This window comes from Xenopus tropicalis, chromosome 3 (genome assembly GCF_000004195.4).
Source record: "Xenopus tropicalis strain Nigerian chromosome 3, UCB_Xtro_10.0, whole genome shotgun sequence".
In the NCBI taxonomy this organism is placed as follows: domain Eukaryota; kingdom Metazoa; phylum Chordata; class Amphibia; order Anura; family Pipidae; genus Xenopus; species Xenopus tropicalis.
The window spans coordinates 117879583-117901302 of NC_030679.2; the positions used below are offsets into that span (position 1 = coordinate 117879583).

The window sequence follows — 21720 nt, forward strand, 5'->3', positions numbered from 1 at the left end:
CAGACAGCATAGGGCAGGCAGAGTATGGCACACACAGGCAGAGTTGGGGAAGGCAGAGTATGGCAGGTTTTTTCTGTACTACCACCAATAATATGGGTATTGTCATGTGATAACACGGGTGTGGTTTAAAAAAGGGGAGTGGTCAACACTGGCTTCCATTATCGGCCCTCCACCATGTAGGCTGGAAAAATTCCGGCCCTCGGTACCACAGAAGTTGGACAGCACTGGTCTAGAGCATTACACATTTTAGTAGGCAATGTCACACAGCTTTTTATAGATTTTGACCAGGGCCAAAACTAGGGTTAAGCAGTAGAGACTCTTATTTTGGGAACGGTGGGGGGCACAAATCCAGTAAGAATGTTTATTGCAGCCCACTGTATAATGTTTATCATTAGACCAGATCATTGTTTTCTTTCACCCTTCCCAAGTTAGCTATTTATGTATGCCACTAACTCTTCCTGGCATAGAGTAATGGTATGGTTGGACCATAGAAAGGACACAGATTGCCTTGGGTGCCACAGCCCCTGTGTTCTAACACCGACCACAGGGAATTCATTCCATTCTAGGGGACTATTTAAATATTCCAGAATTATTTGATTATAAACATCATTTAAACCAGGGGTGGGCAAACTTTTTGGCTCACGGGCCACATTTACTCACCCCCGGGCCAGGGCGGGCCCCCTTCTCTCTTTAATTCCGGCACGCCAATGACACCAAGTCTCGCGTGATGAGACTTGGCGCCGTCGGCGGGCCGGATTAAAAAGGCAAAGGGGCCGGATGTGGCCCGCGGGCCGTAGTTTGCCCACCCCTGATTTAAACGCAACATAAGTTAGTTCATTATATTAGGGGAAATTACAGGGCATTTAGGGTGAAGGGTTTCCAGATAGTAAATGTCATACTTGTATTTATATACCACCCCCATCACTGCTATTTGTTTTCAGAGTTAAAAAACAATTTTAAGGCCTGCCCCTACCCCTGTAGCTCAAAACCTCCTGGTGTCTGAGTGGGTGGTGTTTTCAGTGCACAGTGGGCTATGATACGCCAGAGTACCACTACAGTGTTGCCTTGGTTTGCCTATTTTCTGAGCAGAGCGCCAGTATAATCAATTCACTTTGTTTTTACACCTATCACCACCCCAAGGGGGGTATACAGTGTATTAACATTGGAGAAAAACATCAACTGTGATGTTGCCCATAGCAATCAATCAGCAATTATATTTGAACAGCCACCTACAATTTAGAAAACAAAAGCAAAGATCTGATTGGTTGCTATGGGCAACATCACCGGTGATGCTTGATTCCAATGTAAATAAATACGTCCCCAAGAGTGCATCAGGAACACACGCTACAAACACTAGAGACAGTAAAGAGGAGTTACAGTATAGGGCAGTTACTAGGCCTGCTTTAGGCAATAAGGTATAACACACAGCTTATTTATTTAATGGCCCTCTCCGACTCAGGCAGTATCAGTATTTGCTGTTACCATGGTAACAATATACTAATTCATTCTCTCTCTAGTAAATCTCACTGAGAAGACTGGCGCATATACATTTTGGGAATATCTCCTCACTATAAGGCCAGGCATCGGCTGGATCAGTGGTACCGCATCCATTACTGGCATTCTTCTGCAGCTCCTCATCTGTCTGATGTTGCTGTTTTCCAATACCTTTGTACGCAAAGGAGGCTACTTTGAGGTAAATCCCCATTAATGATACATATAGGATATGTTTTGACAAATTAATTATTGATAGCTCTTTAAAAATATATATAGCCATGGGGAGACACTATCAAATGGAGCAATATAGTGACTTGACAGGATCTGCTGATGAATACATGTGGCAAGAATAGACAAGTTGGGTTATGTAAAAAAAAGGTAAAAAGCTTGCCCAGGAGCAGTAACCCATAGCAACCAATAAGATGTTTGCTTTTAAACAGGTGACCAGTAAATGCTACCTGCTGATTGGTTGCTATGGGTTACTGCTCCTGGGCAAACTTAGTGCCTTTTATTACGTAACCACAAATGTCTGATCCTTTAGTTATCTCTGCAAACAGCCCCCTGGTTTATAGTTAATGCAAAATATAAGACAAACTGTCCATATTTGAGTTTATATGGCAACAATAATTATTTGATTAAGATGGAGTTGAAGGGAGATGGCCTTCCTGTAATTCTGAACTTTCTGGATAACGGGTTTCCAAAAAGGCAGATCAAATATATATATATATATAGATACCAAATCAAACACCAAGGGTCTTGTGGTTGAAACAAATATTAGTGTATTATAATTGCATGTACAACCAATTATAATATACTAATATTTGTTTCAACCACAAGACCCTTGGTGCTGGTTGTGTTTGATTTGGTAAATATATATATTATTTATATATATATATAGAAAATAATCATCTGTGGCCAGCACACCCTTCAATGTTTCATCAAAAAAAATGTTATTGCAGATATATTGTTAAAACCAACGTTTCGGTCCTTGTTAGGACCTTTCTCAAGGATCCTAACAAGGACCGAAACGTTGGTTTTAACAATATATCTGCAATAAAAAATTTTTTGATGAAACATTGAAGGGTGTGCTGGCCACAGATGATTATTTTCTATACATACATAATTTTGGCTAAGCACCCCGCAGAATATTGAGCCTTGGAGTGCGGACACCATTTGGATTGATATATATATATATATATATATATATATATATACACACAGTATATATTATAAATATATTTATATTTCTGCTATTTAGAACTGTTTTTTCAGCTATAAACAATACCAGTTCAAGTAAATCCTTTAGGGTGAAACACCCAAATAACTCAGCGCTTCTTGGTGATGATTCTCAGTGAAAAAAACTCTCCAAAAATAATCAAGTGCAGCTTCCTCTTGAAAACAGCTCCTCTCTAGATGAGCCTCAAATGTGCATGTAGAAATATCGGTAGAAGCGCATGAAAATAAAAAACAAAGACAAAATATAGTGCAGATCGAATGAATAATATGTGCACCAAATCCCAAAAGTGCTTTGGCAAATTGCTTATGACAATGTGAAACACCCGATCAAAGTGTCTAGTATATATGCTCACCAGACACCTTTACATATGCAGCATATAGATCAACCCAGCCGGGCCTTGATTGGAGTGGGATCAAAATCCTCAATATATTGTAGAATGGAGAAAGAGGCAATAATAGTGTAAATAGTTTAATGAAAAGCTAAAACCCTGCTCAATGCAGGCTACTTACAGTATGTACAACAGTAAAAGCGATTAAAAGGTAGAAGCCCCCTTCTATATTATTCATTCGATCTGCACTATATTTTGTCTTTGTTTTTTATTTTCATGCGCTTCTACCGATATTTCTACATGCACAGTTCAAGTAAATGTCACCTTTGTCATCAGTGTTGAACTGGGGTGTCCGGGGCCCCCCACTCCAGTTGTGAGCTGACACCACAACTCATTGCTCCTCCCAAACACTTTACACAACCCTATTGTGGTCTGGGGAGCACCAAAAACGTCAGTCTGTGTCAGCAGGGCCCTATAAGTGAAAGGGCCCACAAGGTTTTTTCCCCATGTTCTAACCATCCCAGTCCGAACCTGTTTTTATAACGCTGCCTTCTTTTATGATTCAAACTTTGGCCTCCCTTTCAGGCAGGCAGTGTAAGAAGTGCTGTATGCGAATCACTGGGCTCTTTAGCGGGGCCCCGGTGTATCTGGTACATGTTGCACCAATGGTAGCCTGGCTGCTGCAGCACACAATATGTTGTGCATAAATGTTAAAGGAGAAGGAGTTTTCAGAGCACACAGAAATCTATGCCTTCATGCTATACTGACTCTTTAATGTAGCGACATAGAAGATAAATCATATATCATAAATCCATACTAGAATTATAAGGCTATAATTATTATTTTCCCTTTAGCAGTCAATTCACAGGGTAAGAGGAAGGAGCAATGATTTGTGGTTTATCTGTATGGCCCTTGGAGATGTACAGGAAGAATTTATAGTTATCTTGTTGTGGCATGTTAAGACCAGACTCCCTTTCTCTATCTCTTGCAAGCCTTCTACAGTTATGTTTCAGATAACCCACAGATAATTATCAGCAGTGTATTATTCTAATGCCACTAAGCCATGAAATAGCTATGTTAAGCCACCATGGGTTCATATGCAAATCAATAATACAGAGGCTAACACGTGTTTAAAAGCTGTCTGTAGCAAACTTGATTAGCAGTGAAATCCATGAATTTAAATTGGTCTTTGTAGGCAAAATATTAGTCAAGGTATATTGCCTGTGTCATCTAGATTCTTTGCTGTTTTGCCACTTATACACAGTATATGTAAGAAATTATAAATCCCTCAAGCAATATGAGCTACATGTGCATTTGGCTGAATGATGATCACTGCAGGCTTTTTAGCATGTTCGCTATCACTGATCTGTAGAATCCTTATCAATATAGATACCCAATCATTTTTCATGAGTCTAGACAAACATGAATTGTATAATGCATCAAAGATTTAGTGATGTCCAGAGCTCCAATGTATGATCCTTGAATGAAGACTCATTGTTAGTGGTCCATCCAAGGATTGGGTAGGGATGTGGAGTAGACCAGTTTACTCCACTCTGACAATAACAGCAAAGATCCAGGCCTTCAAAGTTGTCAGAGGAGCTCCCCATCTTGGATTTTGTTAAGTGTCAGTGGCACTCACGTGCTCAGTGTTCTCTGGGCAGCTGTTAAGAAGCTGAGCTTAGGGATCATCACAAATCATCAAGCAAAAAATTAGGTCTGTTTATTATAGAAGCTGATACTACAGGGTTGAATATTAAATTCTGATGCTAATTGCACTGGTTTCTGAGCTGCCATTTACTATTAGTCTAAATTAATTACTAATTATTTTGTAATAGTTTTGTATTTCTATATATCTATAATATTTTGTAATTCTGTATATACAATATTTTGTGAGTGGGCCCCTAAGCTCAGTAAGTGACAGCAGCACAGAGCATGTGCTTTGAATCAGCAGAAAAGAAGATGGGGAGCTACTGGGGCATCTTTGGGGGCACAGATCTTCCCTGCTAAAGGGCTGTGGTTGCCTTGGGCTGGTACAGAAGCCTAAAACATAACATACAGTATGTCTAGCCAATTTCTTTAGTTCAGCTTTAGTTATCCTTCAATATAGTATTTAGGATAACATGCTAAATATTATACATACATACTTCCCATTTGGAATACTGAACATTCTGACTTCTGTGGATGAACCTTGTGTCATTAAATTTAGATTTAGATATTAATTAATACTTGCAGGACTTTTTGGTTCGGTTGATTTCAACCATGCAGCCCATCTGGGCATTAATGGCCAGTCTGGGATCCAAACTCATAATGATAGAAAGGTGTGCACACTTAAATTGCAAAATGGCTCATAGGCAGTTTATTAGCCATGAATGTGAAAAGTATTCAACATTCTGGCAGGGAAAAGACTCCCTTAATCAACGGTGAAACGCTAAATACTTGTCATCAGTGGTTAATAAACTGGCTACGGGCCATTTTGCAATTTAAGTGTGTGCCCCTTCATATCAGTCTACAGTGACAGCCCACCAGGTGTCTAGAGAATGGTTTAAGCTCCACAAAAATGTATTTTCATATTTGGAGTGCAAAGGTAGCAACGACAGGCTGATTATTTTGGATTGAGGATTATTGCTTCCGACAGCACATTTCTGTTGGTTGGCTGACATTATGAGAAGCCAGAACTCTGCAGCTCCTCTTGCTATTCAAGTAGTTGGTCTAAACAAACAACATGAAGGTGATCATACACATATATGGCCCTTTTTATGATATTTATCCATTCAGCCTGTGGTCCAACTGGACTACCATACAGGTCAGCCTAAGCATGGCCACTTTTGGACAGCATTGCCGTACTGTACTTCGGTGCTGACCAACTGGAAGCCTTCAGTCAGGATGTAGATTTCTTTTTTTTTAACCATTGAGTTTTATTGAGAAACAGATTACAGACATTGTTTTCAGTCAGTACATCCAAGAGGAGATCATATGGTGCAAAACATATATCAAACTTTGTGACATAACATGTGGTTTGACGGATCTCGCTATAACATTACATACCCTGTAATACTGAGTTCCACTGTTTTTGTACTTTATAAATCTACAATGTACTACTACTTTAACACTACTATAAACTGTGCATTGCCAACGCTTTTTCCTGGAGTTTCTAGACCAGAGTGGTGGGATGGATGGGGCATGGTGTGGTAGAGACAGAGGGGAGGGGGGAGGGGGGCAACACTCATTTTGTTTCTGATGTTAGGTTGCTTTGTTTTCGGGATGGTATCAGTTTCCTATGTTGTGTTTATCTAGCCACGAGGACCAAATTTTCTCAAATTTATTTGGGCATCCTCTTCTGACATATAGTAATCTATATGTGGGCATTGCTTGGTTGATTTGGCTTACCCAGAATTGTATGGATGGAGCTGAGTGGGCTTTCCATTTCATTGTGATAGACTTACGAGCATATGCTAGTAGAATAGAAATGAGAGCTCTTTCCGCAGTTGTTGGGGCTAGATCAGTAATTTGGTTTAGCAGCATTCCGGATGGTGTTACCGTAATGGGGGTCAGGATGTAGATTTCTAAGAGAATTTAAAGCCACAAACCTGTCCAAGGATTCCATGAAGTATATTGGAAAACAAAGGTCTTGCAAAACAAGATGCAATGTGATTAACTTCCCTTATAGATGTTAGAACAACCAATATCTTCCTTAGAGGGAAAAAGAATGAGCAAAACATGAAAGAAAAATATAGAACTAGCAAGAAAAAAATAAGAAGAGGAAGAATAGATGGTTGACTATCCAGGGCTCCCTAACAGTGATAAAAATAATATTTCATTTTATATATCACGAGCTACAACTAAGGTCTGTTTTAGCCCTTACCTGAAACTCCCCTGAGAGACGTGCCCAGTCTGGGCTGTTACATATTGCACAGGCTTAGGGAGAGGTGGCAGCACGGTGCCCACAGAGAAAGAAAGGAGAGGTATTATCCGAGAGAGTTCTTGAAAATTGCTGAAAATACAATCTACTTGTAGGAATTTTTTATTACAGCAATTTAGGTTTTTATGTGTGGTATTGAGTCAATAATCATATTCTTTAGTTCCTGGATTATGGTAGGAAAGGCATTTTATTAGGCTCATCAACAGTTACAATTACTTATATGTGTGCTACTTATTCTGAGAGTGTGGCCGTGCTTTATATCTCTGCTTAGCAATTATGTCCCTGTTGCTGCAGGCTGGTTATATACAGTTCTATAGATATAAATAGGCATAAATTATGTGATGGAGCTGCTACATGCTTTTGTTGGCTGGTACTATTTTGTTAAATAAAATGCTTTTTTTTATTCCCACATGCAGCAATCTATAGGAGGTGCAGTGTATGCACCATGAGCCTTTGGATCTATAGCAGAGATTCCCAAACTGCAGGGCTGTCTTCAGCCTGATTTATAAGAATGCTTATTAGCTGTCCTAGAATGTCCTGAAAGCTTAGCTACTCATAACCTTAGTTAGTTGTTAAGGGGCCAATTGTTGGAGGACAAAAGGGCATCTTGAATAAAAAAAAAAAGTCAGAAACCCATTAAGCTATAGAATGCTTGCAGTGTGGCTCTATAGAGAGTGCAGTGTATGGAGATCCATGAATCCACGGTGGGACATGCAGTGTAGATTTATTGAGTATGCAGCACATGCATGGATCTGTGGATACTGACACAAAAAATCTACTTTTTAAAATATGAATCTACATAAAAAGTTCCCTATAGGTCATGTTGATCGTTCTTTTCTGAGGGCTGCATTTGTAAGTAATTGTTACTTGAAGTCCCTAAACCTGACTGTTTTGCCAACCTGACTGTCCCTTCCCAACCTGTCAGTTACAGCTTCTAATGCTAACGGACTCCTGCTGCACCAATATGGCCACCCCCTCATAGAGGAACATGGGGGGTCAGATAATTTAAAAGCAACTGGCAAATACTTTTATAGCAAAATAATAAATTGGACGCAAAAACAATGTTATAACAGATATAAAAAAAGGTTTCATTTCTGGTGTCAGTATCTCTTTCACCAAGTGCAGTGCAAGCAGTGTGTGTATGTATGTATATATATATATATATATATATATATATATATATATATATATATATATATATATATATATATATATATATATATATATATATATAGTGAGCAGAATATACAGAATGAATCACTGGTGTAACTACCAAAGGACAGGGGGTGCAACTATGTCTGGGTCAACCCCCTATGAGGTCAGCCAGGGACAATGCACACAACAATGGAATTTGGCAGGTCCCCCAAATTTGGCACTAAGGCCCATAGTCATTTAGTTATGCCATGGTGTAAATATGTGTATCCACGTGCCTTTTGGCTTTATAGAGTATGTAGCACAATATTGGGGTTATGTAATAAAAGGCACCAAGTTTGCCAAAGGAAGCAGTAACTCAAAGCGACCAGTCAGGTAGAATTTACTGATCACCTGTTTGGCACCTGTTGGTTGCTATGGGTTACTGCTCCCGGGCAAACTTAGTGCCATTTATTATATAAAGAGTTTTGGAACTATAAAGCATGCAGTGTAGATCTGTGGATCTATAGAGTTTGCACCACATGCAGTGTGGATCCATAGAGTATGCAGTTTATGCAACCTGGCTCTGTGGACCTATAGGGTATCCAGCCCATACAGTGCACATCGATCCCCACATGAAACTTCTCCCATAGCTAATTATATAAACACTGTGCAGAGATTTTTCCTATAACAGTCTCTTTGCCTTTTAGGTGTTCTACTGGACTCATCTGTCCTACATTTGGATTTGGATTCTGTTATTTCTACATACACCAAAATTCTGGAAATGGTTTTTGGTCCCTGGGCTTCTGTTCCTTCTAGAGAAGCTGTTTGGGGCAGCCGTGTCACGTACAGGGGATGTGTATATTACAGAGGTTAACTTGCTGGCGTCTAAGGTACTACAGCTGCCTAGTTATGTTTCCTGATGGCTTTACTACACTGTGCTGCAGAATAGGAATTCAACCCCATGGCTATCTGGCTACTGTGACCTTTAAAACTCGGCAACAAGAGAGTAATTATAGGGGGCGCGTGCAGGGTTTCTCACTGGATCATAGGGATAGGGCCGCCATCAGAAACTTTCGGGCCCTGTACAAGTTTTTTATATTGCCCCCCTATGAACACAAGTTAACTGTGCCAAAATGTTGGCCACATCCCTTGTGCGTGCAATATAAACAGCAAGTTATGTCAGTTTCTTAAGTTTTTTTTTCTTAAGTTAAATAAATTGGGGTACATTTTAATGTAACCTCATATGTAACTTACGCAATTTGTGTAACTTTCGCAACACAGCCGGGCTCCCTTCCCTAGCACGTTTTCATGGGGCACCACAGTACCCCCTCCCCCCCCATAAAACTTTTTTTAGTTTTATAAAATTGTATTAGCGTAAGGTCACTTGAGGCGTCTTGTCAGCCTGCGGATATGCATCTGGCATCCCTCCTGCAGATGACTCTATAAAGGTCTGCATCTAGAGATTACCGTATATACTCGAGTATAAGCCAAGTTTTTCAGCACTGAAAACGTGCTGAAAAAGGAACCCTCGGCTTATACTTGAGTCATCCAGCATCCTTCTCGCACCCCCCCATGCATGTACATGGACACGCGTGCACACCTACACATGCAAGGGGGGGGTGGTACGATATGAATGCTGGAGGCGCTGCTGCTATTGCCTGACTCAGGGGCTCCGTCTAACTACCCTGACGTGCCCCCCGCCCTGTTGCTGGGTCATACAAGCTCCAGGACATGCCACGGCCTTAGGCTCTCCCATAAGGCTTATTTTTAATGTAAGAGGCTGCTGCTGACCCCGCAGCTTCCTAGGAAGTCAGACCACAGAAAATGAGCAAAAGTGAATGGGGTGAGTAGTTGATGGCCACCTTAACACAGGGCTTTAGTTATAGCCAAATTTCTTTGTTTAGCATTTAATGGACAATGAAACAAAACCCATCCCATACCTCTCGTAAAAGGATTACATTGCAAGGAAACACAATCCTTCACACAGCCACAACCTCATGTTCATATTGTCACAAGAGAGTGCTGCATATGGCTTATGTCACAAAACCGTATTTGTGAGGGAAAATCATTGCAGTTCTGTGTCATATTAGCTCCACTGGGCTTTCTCATGGTGCTTCACGGTATTACTTATTATTGTTCCCAAAAGTGCAAATGAGTTCCAGGGTTGGACTGGAATTCAAAATAAGTCCTGGCCATGGTTGCCGCCTTTTCTGAAAAAAATACCGGCTTTCCTTTATTTTTGCTTTTTTCCCCATTAACTTTGGAAACAAGTATCATTTTTACCAGTCCAGCCCAAACAGGGTCTCAGCAGCATATGGTACCCTTCAGTCACTAGTCATGCCTTTTAATCTCCAAGTTGGTCTAAACCGCTGTACCCCATAACCATGAGTGCAGTGGGACAAGCATGGGCACTGGAAATCCTGTCCTTTAGATGGAACACATAAAGGGGGCCATTTACTTATTGTCTGGTCAAGGCAGGGCCACCCTTTGCCAGAGCATGTTGCACCCTGCGCCCTTATACACTAGCAACAAACAGCAAACTGGTATTTGGTACAGGTGTATAAGGGTATATATATACGGTACCCTTCAGTTTATTCTTAACATTTCTATTCTCTAGCTTATTGTTTTATCAGTTCTCAAGCAATATCGTGTTACCAGTGACTTTTGAGTATATGGTAACAACTGGGTCATCTCTATTTAAGTGTGGACTTTGTTAAAACTCGGGTATATAGGCAGCAGCAATAGGTTAATGTCAATATGCTTTCTGCTGAGAATGGGGGGATCTATGTCAGTTCTATTATCAGTTCTCAAGCAATATCGTGTAACAAGATTATCCTACTGTACTTCTTGTGCTTCTTGTGCTTTGTGTGCTGGCTCGCTCGCACCAGCCCTACTGGTGACACCCTAGGTTTATACTCGAGTCAATAGGTTTATCCAGTTTTCTTAGGTAAAATTAGGTACCTCAGCTTATATTCGAATCCGCTTATACTCGAGTATATAGGGTATTCGTATCTATTTATCTATCATCTATCTTTCATTTCTGCTGTTTGTCTGAAGGTGACACATCTTGTCATTAAGAGACCGCCATCTTTCCAGTTCAAGCCAGGTGACTACATATACTTGAACATACCAGTAATTGCCAAGTATGAGTGGCACCCGTTCACTATCAGCAGTGCCCCTGAACAGGCAGGTAAGAATATCCATCCATCAGCTGATTTTGTTGCCAGTGCTTCAGGCCAAATAGAGCAAAATCTGTGTAAACAAATACAATCCTACATATTTCACTGTTGCTTTAGGTTAATCAGCAGTAATTATGGGATGCCAATATCATCCCAGTTTTTCCCTATTGTAATGGGATTTCCTACTGTTGTCTGTGAAGACATTGATGACATAGCATGTAGTTTTAAGCTGGCCATACACGCACCGATTGGTCGCACGAAACATCGTCAGACCGCCACGTGTGTGGCCAGCTTTAGCCTTGCCTAGAATGTCATTTTCAGTGTTGGTCTTCTAGGGTCCACTCTCACAGCAATTATATATAGAGAGTGCCAAACAGTATAGGCTTTTATATAGGCCCACAGTGGAAATAAAGATGAATCTATGCTGTGGCATAACACTAAAGAGGTGTGCTAGCATAGCTATTGCCTTGTGCGTGCACAGCGTGGCTCCTGTGGCTACCCAGTGATGTTACTATGCATACGCTCAGTCCCTTGCTGATGCCACTGAAAGCTCAAGGCACATCGGCACAGGTCCTTCTACAACACTAAACACTCATTGTGTATGTGTAGTTTTAGTTTGGACTGAGAAATTTTAAAAACCTTGGAAACAGCAGCTAGTGATAGGAGGCCAGGGGAGGGGGGTCTAAAACAGGGAACTGCCAGGAAACTGGGGGAGCTGAGAACTTTGCATAATTCCATAAAAAATATGATGGTACTATATCCATTTAATTGAATGGGACAGCCATTGAATCCCAAACAATCTATTATTTTTTGCTTGGGTTAAAGGAAATGCAAACCTTATATGAACGTAACATTGCTCAGAGTGCCATTCTAAACACTTTCTGGTACTGTTCTGGTGATGTTTAGGAAGATTTGGGCAAACATTAGGTTTTTTAAATATTTCCTAAACAGAGCAACATCAAAACCATTCTCTTTCTCTTTTCTTAGCTGACTAGTTCGGCTTGTGGCAGTCATTTGCTATACCCAATACCAACACAAATGGCTTGGCACTAATAAGAACAAGTTACCACCATGCTGTGGAGGCAGAGAAGGGGCTGCAGCTCATCATTAGTAGGCATACTGCTTGAGCACAGCTAAAATAAGCATATGTCATAGCCAGTAGAACCAAAGAAGTTAAAATAATGTTCATATTTTTTCTTCCAAAATCAACCTAAAACCCCCTGGTCCATAGATAGGCACCTAGTAGATTTTTTTAGAACTTTTGATTTGTTCCCATCATCTTACTGACATTTCCTTCCTCTACAGACACAATCTGGCTGCACATCCGCTCCTTGGGTCAATGGACAAATAGTTTATATGAATATTTTCACAACCCACAAACTGTAAATAGACATGAGACAAAAAGACAGATCCTCACTCAGAAGAACAGACAACATCACAGTCAGGTTAGTGCAAATGACATGAAATGTTCCTATGACATGTTTAATCGACACCAGTTTATAGACAGATATGGAATCTATTATCCTGAATGCAACATCAGTGAAGTAATAGCCCCAAAATGTATGCAGAAAATATGTGGGATATGATCAGAGTATGAAATTCTTACTTAGTCAAATTGAAGATAGACATTTATGCACCAAATGCTATGCTGTATACTATTCATAATTAGCAGCCCTCCGTGTTCAGCTTAGGTGCCATCTAAATCCCAACTTACTGACACGATTCCACCAATCAGGATGCTCGTTTCCTGCCTCAGAGCATGCCTAGTAACCCATTTTCTTTTTTCGCCTGTAAGGAAGACAAGCAACCCATTTATTATCCCCCATCTCTTTCTCTGTTTTTATGAGAGCATCACAAAAATAAACCTGTGTGCAGGGGGTATCTTCCATGTGTGAAAAAACCTAAATCAGGCTGCATACAGGCAGCAGCCAGCCATCTACAGATATGTTACCTGTTGCTCAATAGAGGCAAACCTCTTACTGTTCATCTGGAAGGGAGGTAGCACTTCTACACCAATAAGCATGACCCCCACCTGCCTCCAGAGCAAGAAACGTAGGGAAGGGGTAGACATAAGCCAGTAATGAAACCATTAGCTATGCAGACTCTAGAGACTTTTTTTTTCAGGAGCATCTTTTCAGCTCAGGCCATATTTGTGAGGCAATTGCAAGCAATGACGATGACCAGATTGAGTTGACTTCTTACCGTCCTCGCAGAAACCCCCTGGGGGAAGAAGTACGAGTAAGTTTGGATGGAACAGGAAGTGCACAAGGCCAAGAGGTATGACAAAAAGAGCATTTTAGTCAACTGAGACTAGGAAGGGCTACTGAAGCATACTGCAAACCATAAGGCAGAAGTCTTCGGACACTTAAAGGGGTGGCTCACCTTTAAATGAACTTTTAGTATGTTATAAAATGGCCAGTTCTTAGCAACATTTCAGCTGGTCTTCATTTTTTATCGTTTTTGAATTGTTTGCTTTCCTCTTCTGACTCCTTCCAGCTTTCAAAAGGGGGTCACTTACCTCAGCAGCCACAAAAACTATTGCTCTTTGAGACTACAATATTATTGTTACTGTTACTTTTTATTTACTTACCTTTCTATTTAAACCTATTCCTATTCATCTTCCAGTTTCTCATTCAGCCACTGCCAGGTTGCTAGGGTCATTTAAAAATCTATATTTGTCTTCTCTAAGAGTAAGGTTGCAGACTGACCACTGCCTTCTATACAGTTCTGACTAAAGGTGGCCATACACGGGCCGATTTCAGCTGCTGCATTGGTCTAAAGGACTGATATCAGCAGCTAAAATTGGCCCGTGTATGGCCACCTTTACACTAGGTTCAACAGGTGCAAGCAAAGAAGAAGTACCCACTTCCTGCTAAACACTATATTACAGTGTGCAGGAAGTGGTCATAAGGCTTATGGCCAATAATGGACAGATATGTAAATATAAGAAAAAGATAAAATATAAGATACAAGGGCTTCTACCTAGTAACTAGAAACAAGGAAGTGTAGTGTTTAAAGCCATAGGGGCATTTTAACCCTATGGATCCTTACACATAGATTAAAAAATATGCAGCCTTTTCATGATTTTTAATGTAATAATATAGTTTGGAACAGTTACATAAGCCAGACTCCCTGTTCCCCTGATGATCTGGCTGACTACTTTGGGATGTAATAGTACTTGACCATCCTCAGCCTGCCTTCAGCCTGCATCCTCCAAATCCCACAATTCCCTGCACACATAATGTCATAATGTCAAGGAACACAGTGCAATGCATTGTGGGTTATGTAGTTCTTGCATGCTGTCTGTAAGCTGTAGAGTTGTTACATCACATCAATTACGTTACATTTGTAACATCAATGTTTTAGTCCCTCCTCCCCTCCCAGGATTTCAAATGATGCAAAAAAGAAATGTTTTGCAACTGAATTTAAGCATATTAAACTGTATTTATTAATACTTTGAAGGAACAGATTACAGTGATAGGAATATTAGGGGTTTCTGTGTGGAGCTAGTTAACAAATTTTGTTTTGGAAGCCAGAGTTCCCCCTTAAATCCAAAAGCTTCATCCATATCCGGTCTTTCTAACTATATTCTAAAATTTAAATGCAATTAGTGACGCAGTTTAGCAGTGTTCCATTATTGCGAGCCAAACAGTTTTGTGATGACATTCTGGACTTATTTTTCTGTCCCTAGCAAAATGGAGTCTGCTTGTAGATAACAAGAACAAATACAGTGAAAATGAGATATGAAATGGTTATTAAATGTGTTGCATTTATTTGCAGATTTGCTGTATGGCTAATGACAACCAAAGCTTGTGCAACATTAAGGTAAAAACCTTGCATTTGGACTGTAATTTTATCCTAATAAGGGAGAAGGGTGGTACATCACAATGACTATTTTTGTAATGTGCATCACCCTAGATGTGCTGTATAATTATATTCCATAATTGATCAGTTTGGGCATGCCAAGTGGATTAATCAGGTTTTTTTTTATATTTAATTTTGAAATTTCACATGGGGCTAGCCATATTCTTCATTTCCCAGGGTGACCTGTGCTCTAATAAACTTCAGTCACACTTTACTGCTGTGTGGGAAGTTGGATTGACATAACCCCCCCTACCTATTTCCAACCCCCCTCCAAGCAGTCTATCAGCAGAACAATGGGAAGATAGCAAGATAGCAGCTCCCTCACACCTGTATTGTTAAAAAAAAACCCGTAAGCACCATCTAGTGGTAAGTGATAAGAAATAACACTTAATGGTAAAACACCAAATCTTGGCCATGACTCAACAAGTTACATTGAATCAATAGTATATGTGAAAGAAGTTGCATTGTCTAGTGCTGGCTCTTTCTGAAAGCAGAGGATCGCACAGAATGATTGGAGATGACTGCCTACACACCAATATTACAGCTAAAAAAAATAAATTTATTAGTTCAATGGTATAATGAATTAGTTGCAATGAACACAGTGTAATAAAACCATGACACAATCCCTTTGAGCTTTAACCCTTTATTCGTGCATTGGGAATGGAAATTAAAAGTCTATAAAATGGCTAAAAAGCTAAAAGCAGTCATATATCATTTTACACTAAGTCACTCCCTCTAACAACTTCAGAATCCCAAATTCCTACCCTAAAAGGCAGGGTTCTTCAGACCATCACACAGATCAATATCAGGAACATTTAAGCAGACATATTGCAGCAGTCAGCCCTTTTGTTTCTTCTAAACACGTTCTCTTACCGCATTGCACAACCCAATATGACCTGCCAGACACTAACAAATGCAATATGCTCATAGCCAGACACCAACAAATGTGCAACTAGGAAATCTGACCACTGAATATGCATGTGTACTCAGCTGTGGGACTTGCAACAGTATCCTGTATTGTTCAGTATTATGACTAAGCTGCCCAACATCATATCTGCAAGCTTGATGAGGGCTCACATATAAGCAGGGAACATCCGTATAGAAAGTCTTTATCATGCTGTGGCACACAGGATTATTTTCTAGAAATTAACTCATGGAAAACTTGAATATTGATGCCCTAGTATGTTCTAATTTTAGTGTTACATTGATGGACCCTATGGAACACCAACTCGTCGGATCTTCACATCAGACCATGCGGTACTGATTGGGGCAGGCATTGGGATCACTCCATTTGCATCAATACTTCAGAGCATCATGTACAGGTTCTCACTACTCACACTGATACCTTGTCTAAGGACCTTATAGCATGGGATTTTAGTGCTCACAGACATTAAAAATTGGCAAATTGCCCATCCAGGACCTGACTGGGAATAGGCCCTGGCATTTCAGGTACACAGTGACCCAAACAGCCCCCAACAACCCACTAAATAGTGACTGTCTATGGCACCTTATGGCAGCCCCTCTGGCATTTGCCAGAACTCACAGATTGCCAGTCTAGGGTTGTCCTAATAACTTATGTTGTCAAGGTGCAAGAATTAACAGTTTATTATAGTATATGTATATATGACAGTTAATTATTTAGCAAGGTGTAGGTTTACAGCATAGTTTAAAGGTAAGATCCAGTAACAGACTTTCTTGCTTAAAAATGTAAATCTATTAACTTCTTTAAAATCCCTAAACTTCTCTCTCAGTGTCATATGTAGGTAATGAATCAGCTGCACAAAATTGAGTTGCACTTTATCTTTGCCAGAGGTTTTATAAGTTAGACAGAAACCCTAACCCTTACCTGCCCAGGTGGAATACAAAAAAAACTGAAATGCAGCTGCACAAACAAAGTTTTATTGATTGATATCACAGCATGCTTATTCATGCAGTAGGTGAGTTAATGCTTAGCCGAGCTCGAGAGAGCTTGGGAAAGGTACTGCCATGTTTTGCTAGTTTACTAGTTCCAGAATTCAATATTCGGCCGAATCTTTCACGAAGGATTCGGGGGTTCAGCCGAAAACTAATATTCGTTGCATCCCTAGTATGCTTCCATGCACTAATCAGTACAATATGGCTCCACTGTTCCCTAGATATCGCATGAGAAAGCAGAACTGTCCCAGTTGCCAATATTCTTGGTGCGAGACGCTGAAAGAAAACGAAATGGACCTGAGGAAGGTGAGCTGGACACCCACGAGAATTTCAGTCACTTATTAGAGAGAAGTTACTGTTTTCTCAGTTCCACTTGTCAGACCTACATTCTTATGTGTCTGATTCAATTCATTATTTTTGACTGATTTCATTATTCTTAGGGAAATGTGGGATTTTTTGGGATGCGGTTATCTTTACATCTCACTACTGCATGTCTTCTGTACTTCTTACTGGCATGCATTGATGAGATCCTGATTAGGTTCTTTCAAAGTAATAGGCAGGGTTGGACTGGGGGGTGCAGGGCCCTCCGGGCTGCAGCCTTAGGTGCTCTGCACCCCCCCCCCGCAGTGGCCCCCACACACCAGCCCCCGCCGACCACCCAACCCCCTCACCTGAGCGGGCATACTAAGGCCCATCAGAAGAGGGGGACCTGTGGGCCCCTAAGCACCCATCAGGGAACAGTTCTGGGCCAGCGGGGTCCACAAGCACTGGGACCAACCAGGGTTTCTCCCAAAGTCCCACCGGCCCAGTCTGACCCTGGTAAAAGGTCATGTTCCTATTGATTTCCAAAGGTTTTTATTTAGCAATATCCCATGTAGCCAGATATAATAGTAAGATAATACTTTTACTTAGGAGCCAGTATTCTCAAATTCAGTAGGAAGTTCCCGTTAGCGTAGTGGCAGCCTTTTGTGTACACCTGCCCTCATACAGCAGATACAAGGGTAGAAGTTTTACTGACAGATGAATAAGGCTATGTGTAACCTCACATCACCATCTTGATAATATAAACACAGCTCAGCGAAACAGACAAAACATTCTTCTGTTTTGATGCTTCAAGAGAAATGAAATGTTAAAAGCAGACTGTATACGATTATCTAAAGGGTAAATATACCCCGTTTATAGATATTTAGTACAGACACAAAATGGGCACATCATTTTATCTATGTAAGTGAAAACTACCACTTAAATTGTAAGCTCTATGGGCAAGGACCGCCTTCCTTTTTGTTTTTACATGCATTTGACACACGTTTAGGACGCAGGTTTGATCGCACAAAAATGCATCAGCTAATTGAGTCCATTCTATTCCACTCTTTACTACGGAAGAAAGACAATAAAAGGTATATCCAAAACATATATCAGCATTATATCTTCCCCTTATACTACACTAACAGGTGACTCTTATTCCTTAAAGGTGACCGATTCGGCAGCTTATCAGCACAAACAACGGGCCTGCCCAACCAACATCTGTCCTGAGTTGGGCAGTTATCGATTGGGCGGGTTAAAAAATTTAGTCGGATCAGGGACCGCATCGGCTCGTTGATGCGGTTCCCGAACTGACTGTGCCTATTACCAACATTCTAATTTCCACGGTCCTGGCCGAACCGAATCCAAATCCTAATTAGCGTAAACTAGCATATGCTAATTAGCATTCGGAAAGGGTTAAAAAAAATTGGGGGGGGGGGGCAAATTTTAACCCTTCCCAATCCTAATTAGCATATGCTTATTAGGATTCGGTTCGGGATTCGGCAGAATCCATCGGGGGGGTTGGCAGAACCCAAAAAAGTGGGTTCGGTGCATCCCTACTTAGAACAACTGAGCATATCTGGCAAGCCAGGAATCAAAGCAAATTCCCAAGGGGGGGGCCGAGTGGGTTACAGGAAGAGAAGGAAATCTAAGTGATTAAGGAGATGTTGCAGCCTTACTATTAACCTCTGGACAGCCAGTGTGGCAGGTTTTGAAAGATTTCAAAGAGGCTGTTCACTGATTACATTTTTGTGTGTGGGGTTTACATGTCCTTTAACGTGTATGGCAACCTTACATGTTTTTGGACAGGTGGACTTCATTTGGATCAACCGAGACCAGAAATTCTTTGAGTGGTTTGTGAGCCTGCTAACTAAGCTTGAGTTGGACCAGGCAGACGAGGAACCAGATGGTAAGAACAAATACAACATTTTTAACAAGAATGTAAATTTCTGCAGGATTATATCAGTAACTGTTGTTCATGTTTCTGTCTTCATCATACTTGCTCACTGCATTCATTAGCCAGTGACATTCTGCAGTTTATAGAGAGAGAAACTTGTGTTACAGCCCAGTGTTTAAGGTTATGCACACAAGGGTGTTCCCTATTACGCAGTGTCTTCACTTTTTTTCTAAAGGGGAACTAAAGATTAACTAAAGAAGTAGGGTGAAAATGTTGTACAGTATGTGTTGGGTTTCTATACCAGCCCAAGGCAACCACAGCCCTTTAACAGGGAAGATCTGTGCCCCCCAAAGATGCCCCAGTAGCCCCCCATCTTCTTTTCTGCTGATTCACTGCCCATGCTCTGTGCTGCTGTCATTTACTGAGCTTAGGGACTGACTCACAATATACTGTATATATAGAATCTAAATGTCACAATATAAGGCTGATTAGTAAATAACAGATAATTACTACATGGCAGCTCAGAAACCAGTGCAAATAGAATCAGAATTTAATAATCAACCCTGTAGCATCAGCTTATATTACAGGCAAAACTCTTTTCTGCTTGATAATTAGCAATGACCCCCTAAGCTTAGCTTCCCAATAGCTGCCCAGAGCACACTGAGCATGAAAGCATTGCAGACACTCCTACCAAAATCAAAAGGAGATAAAATGGGTTCCCCCCAAAAAATGAAAAAGCAAAAAATAAAGAAGATTAAGTTAAAATAATTTATTTAGAACAGATAAGCCTAACACGTTTTGTGCCTATGGGCGCACATTCTCCTTTTGATTTTGGCATCACACACTCACAGACTGGGGTGCCTTATGGGTATTTTCCCTTAGTATATACTTATTTTCATAAATTATCTTAGTGTAAACTTTTTATTACTTTGAGCTGTAATCACCGCTTCTTGTTTCCATTTGCACTCCTAACAAAATCCAATGTGGGGAGCTTCTTTAGCAACTTTGAAGGCCTGGATCATTGCTGATATAGAGATACTGAAACTTTAGGCCTTCTTCTTTAAATTTGCCATCTGCTCCTCAGATTTCTTTCACCTTTGTATAATACATTTTAACCATTGTTGATTTTTATGGCAGGATATTATGCACTATACAGGCATGAAAGCAGAATAATTTAAGAGGGTTTATGTTTTTTGCAAAAACAGGCCGTTTCCTGGAAATGCACATGTATATGACATCAGCACTCAGCAAGAATGACATGAAAGCCATTGGCCTGCAGATGGCATTAGACCTTTTGGCACAGAAAGAGAAAAAAGACTCCATAACTGGACTGAGGACAAGGACACAACCAGGACGGCCAGACTGGAACAAGGTAATACCTATGTATTTTTCTATGTTTCTTAACCTTAGGCCCCCAATGTTACTGGAAATGGTGTAAATACCATTCAGCAGACCCCATGACTGAGGGGTACACAGACAGAGGTGGGTCTACCTTATGGTTCCACCACTGCATTTCCTACTTGTCCAACCATCTCATTAAAGTAAACAAGCAAATACATGCGAAGGTTTGAGCCATCCTCTCCTCCCCATTTGGTGGGGGCCTGGCTATTTGTCATTATGCCACTGGTTACTGGATTACAATTATGTTTGCGAACCAAGGTAAAGAAACTGGAACCTTTAAAAAAAATGGTTAGCTTCTCCAGAGTGAAAGTAACCCAAAGCATGAGCTAACAACAGATACCAGTTATAAGTAATAATTAATGTCAGGGCATTGAGTTGATGTAAATGCTGTGTAAAATATATGGACATGGGTTATTCTGTCTAGGGACCTTTATTTATATATTTGTTTACATGGCTAAAGCAGCTGTACTGGTAGCTCTGAAACCACATAGAGCCCATTCCATTACAGGTGCTTCGTATCAGCCTAAAAGCCTAAAATTTATATCCCTTTGCCGAACTTACCCATCTCTGATGTCACAGGAGGAGGAGCACATGAAAAACTGGGAGACATTGGGCAGGGGTGCATATAGGCCAAGGACCCGCCAAGGGGCCCAAATTACTGGGCCAAACCCACCAAACTCGTGGGCATATTTTAAACCTGCACATCTTTCCTCTGGACACCTTGACTTACTCTTCAATGATACTTTCTACCCATTCCCTCTTAACTCTTTTCCTTGCTTGCTTGTTGTAGGTGTTCCAGAAAATTGAGCAAGAAAATAAAGGCAAAGTGCAGGTGTTCTTCTGTGGGTCTCCAGCACTTGCCAAGATTATCAAGGCTCATTGTGAGAAATTCAACTTCAAGTTCTTCAAGGAAAATTTCTAATAAATTGTCTCTGTTCAATAACAAAATAACTGTTACGCCTGTAAATAAGAGGAAAAAAATAATAGGAAAAATCTGTAAGTCATTATCTCCAGGACTGGTATTATGTACAAGGCATGGAGGGAAACAAA

At 40.6% G+C, this 21720-nt stretch overlaps 1 protein-coding gene across 1 annotated transcript in view; it reads left to right on the plus strand.

Moving 5' to 3' along the window:
• The window catches only part of nox5 (NADPH oxidase, EF-hand calcium binding domain 5), a 35421-nt gene extending 13803 nt beyond the window's left edge, over positions 1 to 21618 (plus strand). The window contains exons 8-18 of the mRNA XM_018092492.2: positions 1518 to 1693; positions 8820 to 9002; positions 11170 to 11302; positions 12597 to 12736; positions 13416 to 13568; positions 15072 to 15116; positions 16353 to 16477; positions 17291 to 17375; positions 19182 to 19281; positions 20475 to 20641; positions 21461 to 21618. Coding sequence (XP_017947981.2) covers positions 1518 to 1693; positions 8820 to 9002; positions 11170 to 11302; positions 12597 to 12736; positions 13416 to 13568; positions 15072 to 15116; positions 16353 to 16477; positions 17291 to 17375; positions 19182 to 19281; positions 20475 to 20641; positions 21461 to 21592 — 1439 coding nt within the window. The 3' untranslated portion in view covers positions 21593 to 21618. The remainder of the gene's footprint in view (positions 1 to 1517; positions 1694 to 8819; positions 9003 to 11169; positions 11303 to 12596; positions 12737 to 13415; positions 13569 to 15071; positions 15117 to 16352; positions 16478 to 17290; positions 17376 to 19181; positions 19282 to 20474; positions 20642 to 21460) is intronic.
• Positions 21619 to 21720: the final 102 nt, after the last annotated feature.